The sequence below is a fragment of the Fundulus heteroclitus genome, unplaced genomic scaffold (genome assembly GCF_011125445.2).
Source record: "Fundulus heteroclitus isolate FHET01 unplaced genomic scaffold, MU-UCD_Fhet_4.1 scaffold_48, whole genome shotgun sequence".
In the NCBI taxonomy this organism is placed as follows: Eukaryota; Metazoa; Chordata; class Actinopteri; order Cyprinodontiformes; family Fundulidae; genus Fundulus; species Fundulus heteroclitus.
The window spans coordinates 2,102,297-2,123,115 of NW_023396901.1; the positions used below are offsets into that span (position 1 = coordinate 2,102,297).

Below are 20,819 nucleotides of genomic sequence, written 5' to 3' on the forward strand. Positions count from 1 at the left end.
ACGGATTTAAACCCACCCAGCATTTTGCTGACGTATGGCTCGATGTCCACGTCCTGGAGGTGCTGGTGCGTGTGCGCGTGGTACAGACGCAAGGTGGAATCCAGGCGGATCGACACCCACACGCCGTCGCCGATCCAGGCCAGCTGCCGCACCTGGCTCTCCCTGCGGGGGTGGGCGTCGAAGGACTTCTGCAGAGACATCAGAGAATCAGTGGGAAACAGCCGGAAACAGCCTGATGCACTGTAGAAAAAAAAAAAAAAAAAAAAAAAAAAAAGCCAAACGATGGATTCAGTTATTTCAACTCACCTCGATCTGCATGCTTTTGGGCTGAATCACGTGAATCTTGTTCTTGTAGCCGCACCACACCTTATCGTGGACGACCGCCATGCAGCGGATGGAGTGATGAGGCCGGCCGAGGTCCATGAGGTGGTAGTTGGACAAATCCCACTGGCCATCTGAGGAGCAGAAAAAACAAACAGCGGGCTCTTAAGGCGAAAGGATGCCGCCACGGCAGGCTGAAGCGCCCGGTGGCCGGCGACGCGACGCGGAAAAAACGACGACGGAGACGCCGGTACCTTCCGATCTGTGGAAGATGGCGAGCGTCCCGTCGGCGAGGGCGACCAGCACGCGACCCTTCACGTGCCTGAAAGCAGACGTCAGAGACGGCGGGGAGAATTGAGAGGGACACCGGACACGGGAGCAATGAAAAGTAGCTGCGATGAAGAGGGACGTGTCTTACACCAGACTGAGGACCGAGTCTTTGAGCTTGATGGAGTGGAGACACTTCTTCCAGTTCCCGACAGCAGAGTGGACGTAAAGCCTTGGAGGAAAACAGGGGAGGAAGCTGTGAGAGAACTGGAACGGCATAAATGTCTCATTTGGGGGGGATGGGAAGTCAAAGTTAATTAATATATTCGTGCTATAAAAAAAATACCCCTTTACATTTTCTTTGCATATTCCTACATATTCCTTGCATCACAAAAGTGTTTTGCTGACTCGATATTTCATAAGAGATGTCAAACTGTGAATCGTTGACAAATGTAAACAGGAAAGAGCGTAAGAGTAGATCTGCTGTTAGGCTGACCAGCCGTTCTGTGCCCCGAGCCACATGGTGGGGGCCACGCTGGTGTAGTTTTTGGTTTCTTCCCCTCCTTCCTCGGACTCCGCGGGCTGGGAGGATTCCTCTTTGGACTGGCCTGTGCTCCTGTGTGGACAGACGGCCATTTTGAAAGCCTCAACAAAGTGCGGTCGTCGGTACACTTTCTGATGATCGGCCGGGGTCGGCCTTCTCACCTGTCGCTGGCCGGGCGCGGCTGAGGATCTGTGAAGACGTGCTCCGTGAAGGGACCCGGGCGGCCGGATCCGATCTCTGCGTGGTTGGCCGTGGATTCAGAGACCTCGGTGGCCTCGGTGGCTTCCTCCGCCGACTGGGCGGGGTGAATCTTCCCGTTCATGGGGGGAGCAGTGGGGGCTACAGGGGCGACGCCACATAAATCAAATCAGACGGATTTAAGGTTTGTTTTGCTAAAGTATTCACATTCCCTTGAACCCTTTCGTATTTTGTCACACAGGAACAACGACAGGGTCAGAAAAGCTGATCGGGGTTGATGGAAAACCAGAATTTTTAGACATTTGAAACATGGTCATTTGAAATAAGTTTTGCTTCTCCTTCACAAATATGTGCTACTTTATGTTGGCGTGTGGCTTAAAATCCTAATACAAATACTGACGTCTGAGGTTGTAACGTGACAAAAACGTGAAAAGGTCCAAGCGGTTCGGATGCCTTTGAAAGACGGCGGATCTATGGCGAGCCCACCTTGTCCTTTGTCCACGATGGGCGTGTCGGTACGCGAGCAGCAGTTGCTACGGGCGACGCTGCAGTTTGTGGCACAGCCTACCAGCGTGATGCCCGCCAACATCCCCTCCACCCCGCCCATGTCCTCTCCGCCCCCCGCTCCTCCGTCGCCCGGGTCCAACACGATCTCTCCCGCTGGGTAGTCGCTCTCGCTTGCAGCTGGATGAACCATAAATGCGCCACCGTGAGCGACAAACACAACAGAGGGGAGCTCTCGCGTCACAACAGGCAGGCCTCCGAGGGGCCGTCTTTCAGCCTGACCTGGCACGCTGGAGATGCAGAGCACGTGGGCGTTGCAGACGTTGAACTGGTCGACCAGCGAACCGGGCTGGTTGGCGTCGATGATGACCACTTTGCTGGCCGAGTGGGTGCTGGTGAGGATCCACACGCGGCTGTTCATGCTGTCTGTCTCCTGGAGCTCCTTAGACTGAGACAGAGGGGGAAATGGCGGTGAGGTGGAAAGAAAGAGCCACTCGCGGTTTGTCAAACAGCTTTGTGCTTAAACTCAATTGATTAACGTTAAAACTGAGATATCAAAGGCAAACTTCATTCATTAACGTGACCAGACCACTGAGCTATATTATACACTGGAGTACTAATCGCCGGCTGTTAGAACGAGTCGCTTTGAAGCCACCAGCCGCCATATTGGTACTCCCTATTCCCCCCAGTAACTAGGGAATACGTGCGCTACAGCATCGAATAACGAGGATTTTCTCATGTTCAGGGGGGGCTTAAAACTTTCAAAATGTCAAATGCCATATACTTTTAGGTTATGTTCTAAAACTATCAAGTACTGAGAAAGTCATGTGCTGAAATACTTTGCATTTTATTTATTTAATATATATATATATATATATATATATATATATATATATATATATATATATATATATATATATATATATATATATATTTAATATGAATAACATGTAAAATATTTCAGCACCTAATTTCCCAGTAGTTGATAGTGTTAGTACATCCACTGACTGTAGAATTACCTGTGAAATGTTTTCCCACAGCCAGAAAACTGCTTGTTGTTGCAACTAAATCCTATGGGATTCTGTGAGAGTAGGGAGTAGCAAGATGGCGGCCAGTGACAGTTTTTCGGCAAAATCTGCACTGCAGTGTATTATATAGCTCAGTGGACCAGACGCAGAGGAGCTGACGGACTCGTCTCTTGATTCGCTTAAAATGCTCTACCTTCCTCTTCTCGGGGGACGGGTTCTTCTTGTCCCCTCGGTCCTCCTCAGTCTGCAGGGGGTCACTGCTGCCTGACAGTGCTTTGGGTAGCGCCCCCTCCTGGCTGCTGGCCCTCCATCCTGCCAGGTCCACTCCTGCTGCACACCACAACTACAAGCACACAAGCAAAAGAAACAACAAAAAAAAAACATTAATCAAACCAGCAGATCAAGTCTGCTCTTAAAGAGAGTTACGCCAAAGCAGTTTGAACTCGTGAAACTCTTCAGGATAAGGTGCTGGTGGGTTCAGAGCGATGAACGACCAACTTCACTATGTTCTAGCTGGAAAAAAGGCTTCAGTGTGATTCAGATAGTTGCTGATAAATCAGTGAGGAGGTGTGGTTGACCTCATTGCTAGGTGTGACGCTGTCTTCTAAGAGCTATGGTTGGTTGATAGTACAAGAAAAAACATCACAAATGTGCTCCCAGTGATCAAAGAGCAATGAACTGATTAGACTGGATTCAGAAATGTGAGATATGATGATGAAACTAAGCAAAATTGATCGATTCTCGCACCAAAACGTTTGAACGCGCCTTACTTACATCCTCGTCGTCATTTTCATTTGCTTATCTATTTAAACTCGCCAGTCATTTTACTGCTTAATCTATTTGACATTAATGCGCCTGTCAGCATTTCTCCATTTTATGCCGGTCGTATCAGGCAAAACGACCGGCATAAAATGGAGAAAAAAAAGGTGGAGAAAAAAAAACCATCTCTGGAAGGAGAATAAAGGAGTGCTGAAAGGTAAATTGGATCAAATAGGCGGACTTTGAGGTATTGCCGCAGATCAATGCATCTTTTTCTCTGCGTGTCTTGGTGCTTTTACGCACCAGCCGAGGAGATGACATCACACATAGATGAACATTTATGCTACTGGTATTATCATGTAATACAGAAAATACTTTCTCTCTTATTTTATATATATTCTTTGTAAATTTCTCCACCGTTTAGACGACGGATCAGCCAATCAGCTCTCTCTGTTTCCACCGTCCTCCCTGCTTCTTACGCTCTCGCTAACTGTCCTCCTCACTACTCCTAACATTTCGTTACTTTAGGAGCTCTCTTAAGGCCTAAGGCGCCTTGTGAATAACTTTTATCTTAATGAGGTAAAAATCTAAGAAAAATCTCAGAATTCGGGATATTTTAAGATTTTTCTTAAAGTGTCGTCACTAAGAGCTACTTTTTAGTCTGAGGAATCTTGGTGAATACGGTCACAAGTCAATAGAGACTGCACAAAATGACGTCAGTGTTTCAAATATTTTAAGATTTGAGAGAAAAAAAAACAGACGGGGAACGTAACCAGGTCTCTGTGAATTCCTCCGGACATGTTCAGCCTCCACATATATAATCAGGTACTTGTAGTAAGACGTTCCCATCTGTAAGGTAAGGATACCCTCGGCTCATTGAAAGCGTCTCACCTTCCTGTTGGGGTCTTTCTCCACCAGGGGACGGCAGTACACCGGGACAGGAACGTTCTTCATGCGGTTATCCTCCTTCTCATTGGTCTGCAGGCGAAAAATGATGAGTGGTCAGGAGACCGGCAGGGAAATAAATTATGGTCTGGTTTGCTCGCAGCATCTCAAAATTCTCCGAGCGCCAACAAAAACGCCATAAAAACAAAAATGCAACTGTCTGATAATTATGCACGATAGCCGTGATCAGTGGCGCCACTGGAATTAAAGCAAAGCTTCATTACTTTTAAAGATTCAGAGCTTTGAGAGATCCGGAAAACAGAGCAGCGTAAAGAGAAGCTAATACCTCTATAATAGTGAATATGTCTGCTCATTGGTACAAAGCACTACTGTCTAATCTATGTGTGAAAAGAAAAATGCACAATGTCTACATTTTCTGACAAAACAATTATAGTCCACTGTGCTTTAGACTTTTTGTAAACTACAGCAGGGGAGTGGAGCAATTAAGTGGTTACTGTAGAAGCCAGAGCTGCTGCACATGGAGAAATGCCCCCCAATATGATCTGATCACAAACACAAACAGTCTCATAACTGGAAAGCTTCTTTTTCTTTAGAGAAAACACCAAGATGAAGCACAGACGCTAAGAAGTCCGTTAAGCAGGGCAGGTTGAGACAGACAGAGGAAGGTTAAAAAGGCTGCGGAGGGTAAGAAGGCCTGTAAGGTTCATCATTACGAGGGTCACTTTGTGACAAGTATTCAACCGCATCATGCCTACAAATAAAAAGTTATGGCTTGAATTTCATGCATTTCTTCTCAGCTCGATCAGAAATCCTGCATCCTGTGATCCTTTCTTTTTATTTCAAAACGTCTTTCCCTAGCAGCTTCTGCAGGGGGTCAGAGATTCAGGTGGAAGGTTAAAAGAAGGGGGGGGGGGGGAGCCACGAAGGCGCATGCTGGCTCTCTGTCGGTCTCACTTGCCTGTTGTCTCTTCAGCGGGCTGTCCTTAGCGCCGTCCGTCTGACCACCAGTCTGTGGGAGACCAGAGTTAGAGCCACCTGCCTACCAACACGCCGCGCCATCGGCCTCAAGAGCCGAGAGAATCAACCTCGCTCCGGCAGCAACGCTCAAAGCCAGACATTTATATACGCTGCACAAAAACACGAGCACTCTCTTCTCTGTCTGGCATTAAATCAGACATAATAGGTCAGTTGGGATGACTGAAATGATTTTTGTTTACTAAATATCAGAATAATGAGAATTTTTGTTTGAATTTACCAACATTTCCTCATTATTTGGCAGATTTGCCTTTTGTTTACCTTTTTTCATGGCTGCTGTTGATTTGTATCTGTGTGTTATGCGTGCATTCAGAGCCCACTTCTCACCAAAGTTTCATTATGGCTGCATGATGACAATAACGTTTCTTGATACTAAACTGCAGGACTTTAATGAAACATTCAAGCTTTCCTTGCACAAGCTTCTCACAATACTCTGCTGGAAGTTTGGCCCATTCCTCCGGGCAGAACTGGTGTAACTGAGTCAGAAAGAGATCGGGGCTCTGTGACAGTCACTCCCAAGCACTGACTTTGTTGTCCTTGTCCTAAAGCCACTTTGTTAATTATTTGACGGCACGCTTAGGGTCCTTGCCCATTTGGAAAACCTGTTAAATCGCAAGCTTGGACTTCTTGGTGTATAAATCCTGAGACACATAATTTTCTTTCTATATGAGCTCATGTTTTGTGAAGTGCACCAGCCCCTCCCTCAGACATCCTCCAAATGTAACGTTTAAACATTACGGCCAAACACTTCAACTTTAGTTTTTGTTCACCTCCATCTCAGGAAATTAACGTCTTTGCCCCTGAATGGTTTTATGTACTGTAATCTGACTTTTTAAGGCAGCTTTTGGAGGAGTGGCTTCTTCCACACTGAGTGGCCTTTCAGCCCGTCTCATTACAGGACTAGACTATCAGTCATTGTACCCAGAGATGAACCAGAGTTGTTGATATCTTAGTTGATTTCCTTTGATTTGACACATCCACACGTGCGCCTCCAGTTAAAACTGATGTTAATTAACCTATCAGAGGCCTTCAAAGCCTTGACATCATCATCTGGGCTTTCTTAAATAGTTTAAAGGTGTAGTAGTAATAGTAGTAGTAGTCTATGTAAACTTGTGAATTTGAAGAAAGTTTACAAAGAAGGAGGAAAAGTTTAGTCCGATTAAACCCCAGACAGTGGGATAAAAAAGCGGATGTGTTTCTTTATACAGCGTATTTGTGAATATCTGACTTCATTGTGCACTTGCATGCTTGAAACCAAGTAAACTTTCTACTACTCTTTTTAAGGACCAACCTATTTTAAAATACAGGAAAATTTTTCCAGCTGGTTTAAAACATCAAAGCTGATGATAAATTGTACAATGATTTTATTTTTTTATGTCAGCGTAAGAAGTCTCGGGTGTTAAGTTTTGTTTATAATTCAGGTCTTTCAAGTTAAGTCTTAAAACAGGTTACTATGTTATCTTAATGTATTCAGTTCATAAAGTTTAATAAGGACACTTAAAGTATTTGGACACACAGAAATGGGCTTCAGATCCCACAGATTTATATCCTCTCAGATCTGCAAGTTGACAATCTACATTACTTAAGATACCCATAATCCTTATGTTTTAAGTTAGGATTAAGCTTTTATTGTGATTGTTATGCTTTCTGGGCGACATTGGCAGTTTTTGCACTTTTTTAGTCCACCTTCAGGCCTTCAAGTCAGAGGAGTGTTATTTTTTTCTTTTGTTAAAAGTACATAGTGCACGTTTTGAAGTTAAATATTATTTTCTTTCCCATACGTGCCCTTACAATTGCCCGGCGTGTAAAATGAGCTTTCCTGTATTTACCACAGTTGCCTCTATAGGCTCCATTAGCCAGTTTATGAGAGCGTGATTCGGGCTGAATCCTTTTGGTGTGTGCAGGGATGTGATGCGCTGGGCGCTCTCATTCACCTATAGCTGCTTCATTGAGTCTTCGCTGCCATTGGCACATTAGCGAGAGAACACAGGCTAACTTTTATAGCTTTCTTACTTTAGAGGACATTACGCCTCTAAACAAAAGACCTGTGCAGGTTTTCCTCTTGTCCCATGCACGTGCACAACACTGGTGTCATTTCAACGTGTCACCAGAGGGGGCAGACATCTGCAAAAAAATCCTGGAACTGATGCTGTTCTCCTTTAAGGAAATTAATTGCACAGCGTTCTCCAAGAGCAATTCACAAATTTGGAGCCGTCTTCAAGATCACAATTGTTCCTCTACGCAAAGAGACTGAGATTCTCGCAAATCTTGGTCTCAAACAAAGTTTTTCCATAAAAATCAGGTTTTTTAGACTAAGCTGGCCAAGGAGGAAGGTCTGGTCAATAGGGTTGTCACAATACTACAATTCAAACATTAAACTGATACAAAAAAAAAATACTTCTTGGCATTTTTTATACTGTGCTAAGATTTTTTAGAAGGCACAGGATTTCTGCTTGAAAGGAAATATATTATAAATTACAATATGACCAACTTCTTTTATTAGGGCGTCATTTAGAGACATATATAATTTAAGTGTCACTTCCTGGTTATACTTAGTATAAGTGATAATATCCTTTATGGAAGTATATACCTTTGATTTAGTAATATGTTTTTCTTATTTTATTACAATTGCTTATTTTCAGTGTGCAACTGTGTGCTTCCTTTTGCCTGTCAATTTGCTGATGATACAATACAATCGTACTACTGAAAGACAAAAGAGCACATACAAAACATTTTTACAGCATAATCCAGGATCTGGTCCATGCAATTTTAGGTTTCTATAGGCTCCTATTTTGTTTCTGCTCTAATTGTCAGCTTCAGTCTGGCTCCACCGTATTCTGTGCTGTTATTAGCCACATTAGCCTCCGATGACTTATGAAGAAGTAATGGACTGGTTTCTTTTGTTGCCAGCTATAAGCTGAATAGCATTGTCCTGTTAATTCGTACCACAGCAGAATAGAGCAGAAGTGCATCTACACAGTGGAGCTTAGACAGACAGAGCACCATCATTGGGCTGTCTGTGTCAGAGAAGCTAATATTTCTGTCCCTGTTCCTTAAGTCAGAGAAGATCAAATTTTGTGTTAGAGGTTCGATACAAAAATTTTATAAAACTTGGGCCCCTCTATTATTTTATGTTGAGAGACTGGATGCCCTCCCTCAAGACTGAAAGTTAAACAGGAGCTGACTCTGCTGTGTGTGTGTGTGTGCCTGTGCCCCCGGCATTGGCTGTTGACAATGATTGTCAACCTGTACAGTTTTAAATATCCATGTCCTGTCTTCATTTGTGTGCCCATGCTTGTGCGGACGCTTGTTTACATGCTGTCCACGTTTTTGAGTTTTGTCTCGGCCTTCCGGGTTTTCATGCTTGTGGTTTTTCAGCTGTATAATTAATAAAAAAAAAAAAAAAAAAAAGAGAAGCTAATATTTAAATAGATAGCATTAGCTTATGTTGTCCGGCTTCACTCTTGCAGATCCAGGAGCTATAAAGGGAAATATTTAACGAGGTTTTTAAGCTGCTCTCAAACAGCAGTGTCATAGCGTTAGCTTAGAGCGAAAGATCAGCTAGCGTCATTCGACATTTTGTTTTAGCCTCATAGCGAAGGTTCCTCCAAACAACGTTTTTATGTTGGTGTTGTTGATTACTTTTTGGTTTTTTTTTAGCTTTTTACAGCACTAGTGGTTCGTTTTTTGTACAGTGGGCTGACAGGAAGGGGGTACGAGAGAGGGGGAGAGACATGCGGCAAAGGAGCACAGGGCAGAGTTGAACCTGGGTTGGCCACGTCAAGGACTAAAGCCTTCGCTCCGTATATTGGTCATGCTCACTAACCACTGCGCCACCGAAGCACGCCTGTTGGTGTTGTTGATAAAGAGGGTTGCATATGTTTCTCTGTCTCTGCTTAGCTTGTTAACAGAGTTTAAACAACAGATTGTTGAGATGAGCATCTGAGTGTCTCTGGCTGCGGTCAAAAGAAGTTCAACAACGTGGGCAAATGTGAATGAGTTAATTTATATTGACTTTGACACTAGTTAGTCTCTATAAATAACTTGTTTCTTCTGGTATGGAGAACTTGATTATTTTATAATAAAATGTACTTTTTTTATTTTACAACCCTACTGGTGAATCTTATGTGTTAATTTGGCTTCTGTGATTTTACTCAGTATCCTCACTGCTTGTGTGCGCAAACTTACTTCTAAAAGATTCAGATTTATGAAGATCAACATCAGTCCACCTTACGTGAATAGTTCTCTTGTTTTTTTTTTTTCAATTTTGAAGAATGGCCAAGAAAAACTGTCTGTTTCTTTTGTCCTCCACTTGTCTGCTTTTGTCATTTCTGAATCATGCACTACAACATGCTGTCATGTGGAACAACAAGACCCAAAATGAATGACAAAACCAGCCAAAGGTCTTAGAGAAGGATTATAAACTATTACAAGACGTTCTGGCTCTTTGGAAAGAGGATCTTAGAGAGGTCATTGGAGGTCTCGTTGCCATGGTGCCTGCGTTGTACCTGTTTGAGGCGAGATGGCACGCTCCAGCCACAGGCCTGCATGATGCCGTCGTCGCGGCGCATGTGCTCGCGCACCTGCCTGTACTGCTCGCGCCGCTGCTCCCGGCGCGCCATGAGCGCCGAGTCACTGAGGAGAGACGCAACACCGTTACTGGCCAGTCTGCAAGCAACGGGGAGGGGGGAAGAGAGGGGAGAGAAGGCGAAGCGTTAGCAGCCTGGCCAGCCAGCAGCGCGAATCAGAAAGAAGAAAAAAAAAATGAAGAGCAGAGGAAGACGAGGAAAGCACAAGCAAAGCTACTGTTTCCTATTAGCAACATTAGTTACTGGTCTTGTTGGTCCTGAAAGTCTGTCTTTTAGAAAACATTTGGTAACACTTTATTTGAAGGGGTGTACATAAGACTGACATTACACTGTCATAAACATGACATAACACCTGTTATGAACATAAATGACTCTTTACGAATGTTTAGGACTGTAAATTATGACACTATTAAAGCAAAGTTGACATTGTTTAAAATGTCTTTGTTATGACAAGCCCTTAATTTAACAAAACCCAAATCAAGCCCTTAATTTAACCAAATCCCAAATCAAGCCCTAAATTTAACCTTGTCTCTGTTAATGTCAAGTTGTCATAACAAAGACATTTTAAACAATGTCAACAGCTTTAATAGTGTAATAATTTACAGAATAACAATGACAACAGTGTTTAACATTCATAAAGAGTCATTTATGTTCATAACAGGTGTTATGTCATGTTTATTACAGTGTAATGTCAGTCTTATGTACACCCCTTCAAGTGTTACCAAACATTTTTTTTAATTTTCAAGCCAACGAGATTGCTTAGTGCTGGTGAAGATTCTCAGTCATCCAGGTCATGGTCATTCCAAAAAAAGGTAAAAAACAAAGCAACTGGACTTGTTTTCCGTAGTTGAAGACGTTTCGCTTCCTCTCCAGGAAGCTTTCTCAATTCAAAAAGTTTTTGCATGTTATCTAAGCCATTACAAGGCCTTTGTTTGCCAATTGTATAAAGCTTGTTACTCCACATTACTCCAGACTTTTTGAATTGAGAAAGCTTCCTGGAGAGGAAGCGAAACGTCTTCAACTACGGAAAACAAGTCCAGTTGCTTTGTTTTTTTACCTTTTTTTTGAGATTGCTTAGTACGATCTGTCTGCCGCAGTGATTAGTTGCTTTTTTGAGGAACCGATTATCAAGCCTTCAACAGAGCAGGTCTGCTGGAGGCTCTCTGATCTGCAGGCTGCTAGAAGCGAGCAAGCAACCAGGCGCGCAGACCAAAGCAAAGTAAGGCCAGGACAGGCATGAAGGTACGCTGGTGAGTACGGTTAAGGTTGGATCTGGCTGCTTTTGCTCACTCTTCAGGGAAGAACTCCAGCGTGCGGTTGGAGGTGGAGATCTGGCACATGGTGTGGCTGCGCCGCTGATTGAACGCCGGCGAGGGCGACTTGTAGTGGATGTTGACGCTGGAGTACGGCCGCTTGACGGGCGGCGGGCTCGACGAGGTGCTGAAGAGACGCGCAAAGCTTTGGGGGCAGAGAAAATCAGGGTTTTGAAATTAATATTAACAAAAAAATCCATATTTAAAAAAAGTCTTACAAATTATTATCATATAATCGTCTGCTTTAGAAGTTTTTCATTTTATATCAGTAAATATTTTATAAAAAGAGGCTGAGTCCTACAACTGCCAGATGGTGGATTTCTTCTTCTCCTGGATTGGAGGACTCTCCCTGGACGCCCTGAGAGGAGAGAGAAGAGCTCTCACACAGTGATATATTCTGTTAAAAACAAATTACTCTTAACAAAAGGCAAGAGGAAATTTAACAAGGTAACGAAAATACATTAAATTTAAGAAAGGAAGGCAATGGAAGACAAAAATCCAACTTTTTTTCCCCCCACTATTAGACAAAATTCTTTTTAAGAGGGAGAAATTTGAGATGTACCTATTTTTTTGTCAAAAGCGCATCTTTAAATGCGTACCTGATCATCTCGGTCCATCGCACGGCCTCCTGGAGCTCCATCAGCCGCTCTTTGTACTGGTTCCTCTCCATCAACACACGGGCCATCTCCACCCGAGTGAAGCGCCGCCGCTGGGTCATCGACATGTCTCCGTCCTGCATGGGCGACGAAAACTGAACCCAAAACAGGAGAGGGCACTTTTACTCACTAACTTTAACAACATGAAATTGAACAAGACGATACATTACGATAGAATTGCTTTTTTTGTGTAAGGCCTACCCAACTAAATACGCTTCAATAAAAAAAGAAAATACATACAGTGGCATTCATATGTTGGTAAAAAAAATGTGTTCAAAACCTTAAAAAATTTAGTTGCAGTTGCATAATATCTCCTTCGATTTGACTGCATTTATTTAGTGGAGAAACTAATAATTGTTACAAAAACATAACTTCTGCCACAAATTTATTGACACCCGTAACAAGAATTATCAAGTCATACTTACAGAAATATTTTTATGTAGATATGTTTTTAGGTTAATCAGAGCTACTAGCAGCTTCTAATTAATAAGTCATCATTTTTCTTTCCCTATCTATATATTACATGACACAGAGGTCTATTTTTTTTAACTACAGGTTAAAATGCTGGATGAAGATCTATATTTATCCTGCCACCGCAAATAGTGAGCAGGATGTGTCTCAGCTTAATTTAACTCAACTTCACTGGGACTGTGTGTGTTTTTCACCAGGCCCAGCATTCAGCTATGAAACAAACGACGAATATGTGCATATGTGAGTAAGTATGCTAGAGGATCTGCAGCTTAATTCTTTGAAATTGCAGGAGGTTTCGATTAAATATCTGGTGGAGTCCGCCGGAAAACTAAAAATTGGTTGTCACTTGGGATGACGGTTCACCAGAAACAAAATCAAGCCTCTTTACCGGTGAATAACTGTGTCCCCAGACGCGCGTGGCTCAACACGTGGTGCTTTTTTTTTTTTCTCACCGAATAACAAAATTAGCCAAATTAATGACGATGAATATGAGGCTTTCGAACAATCTCTGCTACCCTAACCTTGCCAGTGATTGCGGAGGTGCTGCAGAGGGTTTGTGGACAGGCGTTCCTGCATTTCTTCACAAACAAATGTTGTATACAGGACAGGAGTAAGGAGGTCAGAGGCCAGTTTACTCACATCATCGCCCACTTCGTCTTTGGAGTCCCGACATGCCTCTGCTCTCAACCTGTAGTCCCAAAGCAACGGGAAAAAAAACAACCCAGTTATACATATTTAATAACATTTACTTAATTCAGTGTTCAGAGTGGGGACCTTTAGACTGTGAGCCTGTGTTAGACGTAGATGTCTTAAGCCCTGCTCCTTTGGATGATCCAACACATTAGGAAGCCAGGAAGAATTATGCTGTAGGATCGTTTTTAATATCAGAGCGATGCTCTAATTTGAATTTGAAACCCTGCTTTACATTTTACTGTGTTTTTACAACTCATAGTGTGTATTTGTTGTATTAATATTCATCATTATTCTTCATAGCTGTTTTTACTTGTGGGGGTCTACGCCTATTCTTTCACAGTCTTTTGGTCGATCAGTCAGTCATGATTTTTGTATTTGTTGAAGACTTTTTACACATTTGGATGTAACAGAGGGCGCATTGGTTACAGAAACGAGAACAAGAAACGTCAGGTCACCTCTTTTAAAAAAAAAAAAAAAAGTCAGTAAATATGTTTGATACGACTTTAAAAATTAAAACCCAATATGTATGTTTTATGACTCTGAATAATTGGTCTAGATCAGGGGTGTCAAACTCATTTTGGGTTAGGGGCCGCATACAGCTTAATCTGAACTCAAGAGGGCCACACGAGTAAACTCATTGCAAGATTAAATAGAACTAATAAATGTGGACTTGTTGTTGATTTTTATATTAAATGAATTTCACTTTTACACAATATATTATGAATAACCTCAGCTTTTTTAAGAAACATATGTGCAATTTCAACAATACTTTTACTCGGTTAAACATTTACTTGTGCATAATGCATAAGAACTGATCACAGTGATTGTACAATGTTGAAAAACATTTATTCACATTTTTTGGAACTTAAAAACACTGTCCTGCATGACAAAATACATCAAACAGATAAAAATTAAGAAATGATTTAAAATCAATTTTCCACATCTGAAGCTCAGTGCTACCATCTGCTGATTAAAACACAGCGCCCCTCGTGGATAATATAGGAACTGCAGATTTTCAATTAAACAAAGTACATGTTTTTTTCAATAATTGTTTTATCATTCTCTTCCTTTTATCTCCTCTTTCTTTCACCTTTTCTTTTGTTCTTGTTGTTCTTCCTTCCCTCTCCTACTTTCCCATTGTAGTGTCCATACCATTTGAGATATTCCCTGCATGAATCATAATAAATCTATTCACATTCATAAATCAAGCAGAGCACTATGGCAAAAGCCGTACTGCTCCACTTGTGAAAGTCAAATCTGATGAGCTCTTTTTGGCATTAAGACAACAATTCTTATTGCCACATTGCCAGACAGGACACTGGATTTATTTTATTATTATTTTTTTTTAATAATGATAATGCATTTAGCCACCGGGCCGTAGTAAATTGTTCGGCGGGCCAGAACCGACCCGCGGGCCGTATGTTTGACACCCCTGGTCTAGATGATCCCCTTGGTTCAAAACAATCTATTGCATATGAAACTAAATGTTTAGTGCTAAAAACGTATCATGGAAAATTCCACAAGCACATATGATTTAGACGTGTATTTCCACTGGTGTTGGACTAGATCAACCAGAAGAACAGTGGATTCTTTGTCTTATTAATTTTGTGCAAAAACAAAAAAACATTTGATTGAAGATTTTGTTAAGCCCAAAGCAGCGCTTTCAGAGTTTGAGACGAACAAACATGATCAAACAGAGAGAATGACGTCCACATTTAGACCTTTTCCACCTCGCCTGTTATGTTTGCACACATCAAGAGAGACGGGTATTTAACGCTATCATGTTACTGTTGCTGGGACAGAGATGCTACTTTACACTCCCTGAGTTTTAGATTACAGGTGAACAGGTTCTTGATGTAAATCCACTGCGAAGCCACCTGCAACAGCCCTGCAGAGCAAATCTGAGAGTAACACGTTCCCGTCACCTCTTGATCTCTTCTTCCAGCTCCTTGATCCTGGCGTCCACCTTGTTCTTGGACTGCCGCACCGCCTCCAGCTCCTCCCTCAGCACCTCCTGCTCACTTGACAGCTCATCCACTTTGGCAATAAGGTCGTTTTTCACAATGTTTAGAGCATTTCTGGAAAACATCAGAGAGACAATAAGGGTGAATATACTCTCGTTTTCCTAGTATTACGTAACACGACAGTGGCTTCCACAATACAATTACATCTCGATTAAATTCAACTAGAATATCATTGAGAAGTGAATTAATTTCAGTAACTCAGTTCCAAAATTAAAATGAACAAATTCTATATATTTCAAGTTTTTATTTCTGATGATTGTAGCATCAAATCCTCTCTGGACTCCAATTGTCCCTGTTGCTTGAGCTTCTTTCTCCACCACACTTTTTCCTTCCACCTAACTTTCCATTTATGTGCCTTTTGTGACTTACTAGCTTTTTATTGAGCCTACGTGTCATTCTAATTTTCTCAGTCCTATTTATCAGAACCAACAGAAATAAACTAAATCAGTATATGCACTATGTGCGCAACAAATCCATTTAATATGTGGGTTTCTTTTTCGATCTGAACTACGGAAGTACATTTCATTTATGATTATATTCTAATATCTGCATCTGTATCTAGACGACATCACCGCACCCCTTGTTACTCATCATTACTCCAGACTTTTTGAATTGAGAAAGCTTCCGGGAGAGGAAGCGAAACGTCTTCAACTACAGAAAACAAGTCCAGTTGCTTTGTTTTTTACTTTTTTTGGAACCCCTGGTAAAGATGGGCAAAACAGCCTGACAAGAACAGTTATGAGGACTTAATGACTCTAGGACTCCACTTCTTGCTTTAATAACAGTGAGCTGTGGAGATTTCTTTTTGCCATCTTCCTCATCCTGCGTGGAGGAAGACCCACTTTGACCCTGTTTGTCCCAGTTCTGGTCGTTTTAATTATTGCACTGACTGTAAATATGTGCAAGCACATATTTAATTCATCTTCCTCATTTGAACAGCATGATTTTAGTTTTTCTTCCATTTCGAAGACATTCAAAGAGAAAAGAGTGTCTGTGAGACAAAACATCTGTAAGCCAGGGAAACAGGAAGTCGGGGACTTAAGGATGAAATGTTTGCTGTTTGATGCTGTAAACAATAAAAGGTGAATTTATCCTGTGGCTTATTCACCCTCGGAGGTTGTCGTATCTATTTTGTAAACACGATACACGCGTGCATAGGATCAAAAGAGTGAAATTAATTTATTAGCATAATGACTCTTACTTGGTCTCCAGAAGCTGTTTGTTCTCCGTCAGAAGATTTTCCACCTCCTTTCCCATCCCTGGAACAGAAACATTTATTTAACATTCATTTAACTAGTACATTAATCCCAAAGCTGACTTGTTAATATATTTATCTTTTTAACTTAATTAAAAGTATATTAAAAGTATATCCAGACTGCACCACCAAAACGCTGGCACTGCTTTCTTGCTATCATTTTATTTTCTCTGAGCAGCCTCATCAACAACAACAACAAAAAAAACATTTGGTTTGATTTCTTAACCATAGCAGTTAGTCACGTCATGCTCTATCTATCAGCCTTACATTCATTTCTTATTATCATAACTTAACAAAAAGAAAACTGTTGAAACAAATCAATGAAAGCAGCAAGCACAGTGCGACTAAAAGCCAAGCACAAAAACGTTTTAAGGAAGAAAAAATAATCCCAACAGGAACGAAATGTCATGAATGACAGAAGGTGGAAAAACAAACGAAGGGCAATGCAAACAGGTCCCTGGGTCTTAAAGAGCTTTAGTTTTAAGGGAAAGAATACCCAAAATTACCCTGGGATTGTATTTTTAAGGGACATCCTTCATTAATGACCAGACACTGCTGGCTTTTCCCTTCTGTGACAATTTTCTTCACGGATATCAAAACTTTAGAAGTCAAATGCGCAAAGGTGGCAAAAAAAAAAAAAAAAAAACACACGAAAAGACACAAAAAGCAGATATAAAAAAACAAACAAAGATGATGTTTAAATAAGCCAGGGAGGATATAAGGAGTGAAATGTGAGCATGGCCGTCGACACCTTACCGAAGAAATCATCACGGACTGCAGGCAAGAGAGGAAGAAAAGACAGGAGGAAGTGAGACGAGAAAGAGAAAAGAATTATAGACAAGAACGAAAGAGACAGAATCTGAAGAGACGCATTTGTTGATTTAAAGTGAAGCCGGAGAACGTCAGTAAATAAATCACCTGCTGAGAAAACGCCGGTGATTTATTGTGTCATCTATTTCTTTTAGACTCCAGCAGGAACCTCTGCTTCATTCAAAACTGGTGGGTGAACCGCTAAAGGCTATTCTTCCTTTTCCACATCAGTGTAGTCCTGTTCGTGGAGGCGAGAGCCTGAATGAAGGTTTTAGGATTAACTTTAGATCCTAAACTTAACTAGATATCTTTTTCACATCTATTTTACTGGGATCTTATGGGATAGAGCTTGACAAAGTAGAGCACAGTTAGGAAGGGGAAGGAATGATACCTGGCTTTTCAATGTTTGGTTTTAGGTAAAAGTCTAAAAAGTGGGGTTGCCCCTTTTATTCTGATACCACTAAATAAAATCTGACAGCAGTGGGGACAATTATTGCTATTAAAATACAAGAATATGCTCATTATTGCAGTTATTACATTGTTAAACACTTATTTATTATTATTTTGATTTTGACAAACAGACTTAAGCAAAAAATATAAAATAATTTCTCAACTAAACATACATTTAGTCATTTTTACCTGCTTATTGGACACAATATGAAACCTTTTGGCTATACTTTATAGAGTAATCAAAGTATAACAAGCTGATATTAGCTGGTTGAAAAGTCTGCCTATTTGTTGCTTCTTCTTTTTTTTTTTTACCTGGATCAGAGTGACACATAGCCTCGTGAGACCATCCTGATCTCGCGAGCTTTCAAGGTTTCACTCGCAGATCAGTCTGGCTACTCTCCGTTGAAGAAAATTTGGAGCCGTTCACCAAACGAACGTCCAATCAGCGTTGGCTTTGAGGCGGGTTGAGGTGTGACGCAACGGGAAGCGCGTCAGTTCAGTCTAAAGAACATGGCGGCTTCAGCCGATGAAACTAGCGTTAGCGCGGCTATCGAGCAAGTTTTATCGGAATTACAGAGTATTTCTTTGCTGAGCTAACGAGCCTTTACCTGCAGCAGCAAGAGTAGCTTGGCTTGTGGTTGTGTTTTCGTCGTCGCTCGTAACAGAGTGACGAGGAATCTGATTGGTTCATTTGGCCCGTCTATCACCAACATAGGCCAATCAGCTAACCAGTATATTCGCCCCTTCCCAAAATTACTTCAACGGAAGGTTTCCAGATGGATATGCGGAGCAAATCTATCTGGCGGAGTCAGGTAAAGTGACACATGGCTCACCTTCAGTTTCCGAACCATGACTTCCCTTACGTTCCACAAAAAAATTAAAATATTTCCAGTATTCAGGATTTGCTTTCTCGTTCAGTTTTCTTTCTGCTAGCTTATCAGCAGTGTGCAGCAACACGTGGGGGAGGGTCTGTGCTGTGTTATTGCATGATCAACACCGTCAGATAGAACTCTCACCAGCCTGGCACCGGCTCTCCTTCAGAGCACATTTTAATTAAGTCTCAGTCATCGTCTTTTGACCAGCGGTATTTTGTACTCGTCACATTGTCATTTTGCTCACGTTTTGGTCGGCAAAACCTTAACAGATCTTAGTCGGGAAAAAAATGACCGTAAACTGAGCTGAGTAAAATAGGAGGCCAGAGTAGATCACATTTTTTGGGATCTCTTGCATTTAAAAAAAAAATCACTTCTTTGCATTTAGTTCGAACTGACTGAAAGTTTTATTTTGCATTCTATTCAAAATATGAAGAAAATGTATCATCAGAACAATTAAAACTGTCCAGCACTTTTTAGTCATTTATTCATTTACATTCGGCGGGACTTAAAAGGAAATCTTTTACAACTCCACTGACATTTAAAAATGATTTTATATTGTTAAAATATTTTAATATTCAAAATCAAAACACCAAATGTCTAAAATTTTGTCAGAATATCAGATCCACTGATTTAGGAAATAATAATAAAAACAAACATGAAAGAAAATAAAGATTTGATACTGCTTTTTCAACAGATTGATCGGGCGGTTCACTAAAAATAATGTTCTACTTTTAAAACTACGCTATTAATTTCTCTACACCAAGTAATATACCCTCTTTGAAGGTTTAGTTTTGTAAGTGAAGAGAGGGAAAAAAAAAAGAATAGCAGCCACAAACGAAAGGATACACACCTGAAAACTCGCCTATGGGAGTCACCGGCAGACGCACATAAAAGGAAGAAACAAAACAGAAATGGGTGAAAGGTTACCACGGGTCAAATTTCTCCTCTGATTCCTGCTGCGGGACACTCAAACACAGTTTAAATAATTCCCAAAGCGCTGCCACAAAGAAAAAAAAACCCAGGAACAAAAACTGTGGTGAAGTAGAAAGTGCACTAAATATTTAATAAATCGAATAAACCTGCATCTGTTTCATAAAAAAAAGGAGTGGAAAAAAAAACAAGCAGGTTGGAATAATAAAGAAATAATGGAAATAGCGCTGCATGAATGGACTGCTGGGGTTAATTGTGGCTATGATCCAACGTGTGAGGATGCACTTTTTTTTTTTTTTTTTTTTTTTGTGGATGGCAGCTTCCCATGCAGAGAAAGGCAAACACCCAGCCTCACAAGAAGGATATTTCTCTGCAGCTCTGCAAAATCCAAAACAGCTGGTGCCTCTGTGCAACACGGTCATGCATCTGAGTGACATCGGAGTGATTGTAGCCTTTACAATTCAGGACGAGCAAAAATGCACTTTAAAACTGCAGATAATGCAACAGGGGGGAATCAAATGGGAGAAGGAGACGAGGAAGCCAAAGTCCTGACCGTACCTAGCAGCTCGGCGCCCGCGTCCACGTCCCCGATGATGTCCGACTTGGCGTCTTTGATCTCGTGGTACAGCGAGTCCGTGTTGATGCCGAAGGCCTCGTTTACGATGCCCTGAGAAGGACTGAAACCAAACGCATTAAAGAAAAATAAATAACTCATTCTCCCTGGTCGTGTGTATGCAAGAACACCCCTCCTACCCATTACAGCAGGGGTCTGCAACCTTTACAGTCTAAAGAGCCATTTTGCCTCCAGTCCACTTGATTTAACCCGTTCAGAGCCGCAAATGTTATAATTTACTGTAGGAAATATGTTGTCATCTTTAAAGAAACGCCCTTTTATGTCTATTTTGAGGTTTAGAAAACCAGGATGTTGATATTTGTGGATAATGATGTAAAAAAAAATCATAGTTGCCACCATAGTGAAAAAATACTGATTTAAAATTAAATATTACTGGCACTTTTAGCATCATTCTGTTTTAAAAAAATTAAAAGCAATTGTTACAAGAAAAAACTGCTAAAACCTGCTTTTATTATCATTATTACATTTAAATACCATAATAAAAATATAATTTGTTGCCAAAGTTATTAAGAGCCACCGTGGAAGGTCCAAGGAGCCACAGGTTGCAGACCCCTGCA

At 41.3% G+C, this 20,819-nt stretch overlaps 1 protein-coding gene across 13 annotated transcripts in view; it reads right to left on the reverse strand.

Annotated features, from left to right (window-relative positions):
* Positions 1 to 20,819, reverse strand: part of mapk8ip3 (mitogen-activated protein kinase 8 interacting protein 3) — a 43,538-nt gene that overhangs the window by 4,247 nt on the left and 18,472 nt on the right. For 6 of the 13 annotated variants that reach the window (XM_036132188.1, XM_036132194.1, XM_036132192.1 and 3 more), the window contains 21 exons: positions 20,187 to 20,305; positions 19,549 to 19,560; positions 17,320 to 17,337; positions 16,510 to 16,567; positions 15,210 to 15,362; positions 13,231 to 13,279; positions 12,064 to 12,215; positions 11,766 to 11,822; positions 11,442 to 11,609; positions 10,071 to 10,230; positions 5,486 to 5,536; positions 4,513 to 4,599; positions 3,056 to 3,205; positions 2,117 to 2,282; positions 1,817 to 2,014; positions 1,294 to 1,471; positions 1,085 to 1,204; positions 740 to 820; positions 576 to 643; positions 307 to 455; positions 17 to 188 (listed from right to left, as the gene is read on the reverse strand). In XM_036132188.1, coding sequence (XP_035988081.1) covers positions 17 to 188; positions 307 to 455; positions 576 to 643; positions 740 to 820; positions 1,085 to 1,204; positions 1,294 to 1,471; positions 1,817 to 2,014; positions 2,117 to 2,282; positions 3,056 to 3,205; positions 4,513 to 4,599; positions 5,486 to 5,536; positions 10,071 to 10,230; positions 11,442 to 11,609; positions 11,766 to 11,822; positions 12,064 to 12,215; positions 13,231 to 13,279; positions 15,210 to 15,362; positions 16,510 to 16,567; positions 17,320 to 17,337; positions 19,549 to 19,560; positions 20,187 to 20,305 — 2,366 coding nt within the window. The remainder of the gene's footprint in view (positions 1 to 16; positions 189 to 306; positions 456 to 575; positions 644 to 739; positions 821 to 1,084; positions 1,205 to 1,293; positions 1,472 to 1,816; positions 2,015 to 2,116; positions 2,283 to 3,055; positions 3,206 to 4,512; positions 4,600 to 5,485; positions 5,537 to 10,070; positions 10,231 to 11,441; positions 11,610 to 11,765; positions 11,823 to 12,063; positions 12,216 to 13,230; positions 13,280 to 15,209; positions 15,363 to 16,509; positions 16,568 to 17,319; positions 17,338 to 19,548; positions 19,561 to 20,186; positions 20,306 to 20,819) is intronic. The other 7 variants (XM_036132196.1, XM_036132195.1, XM_036132190.1 and 4 more) reach the window with 4 other exon arrangements.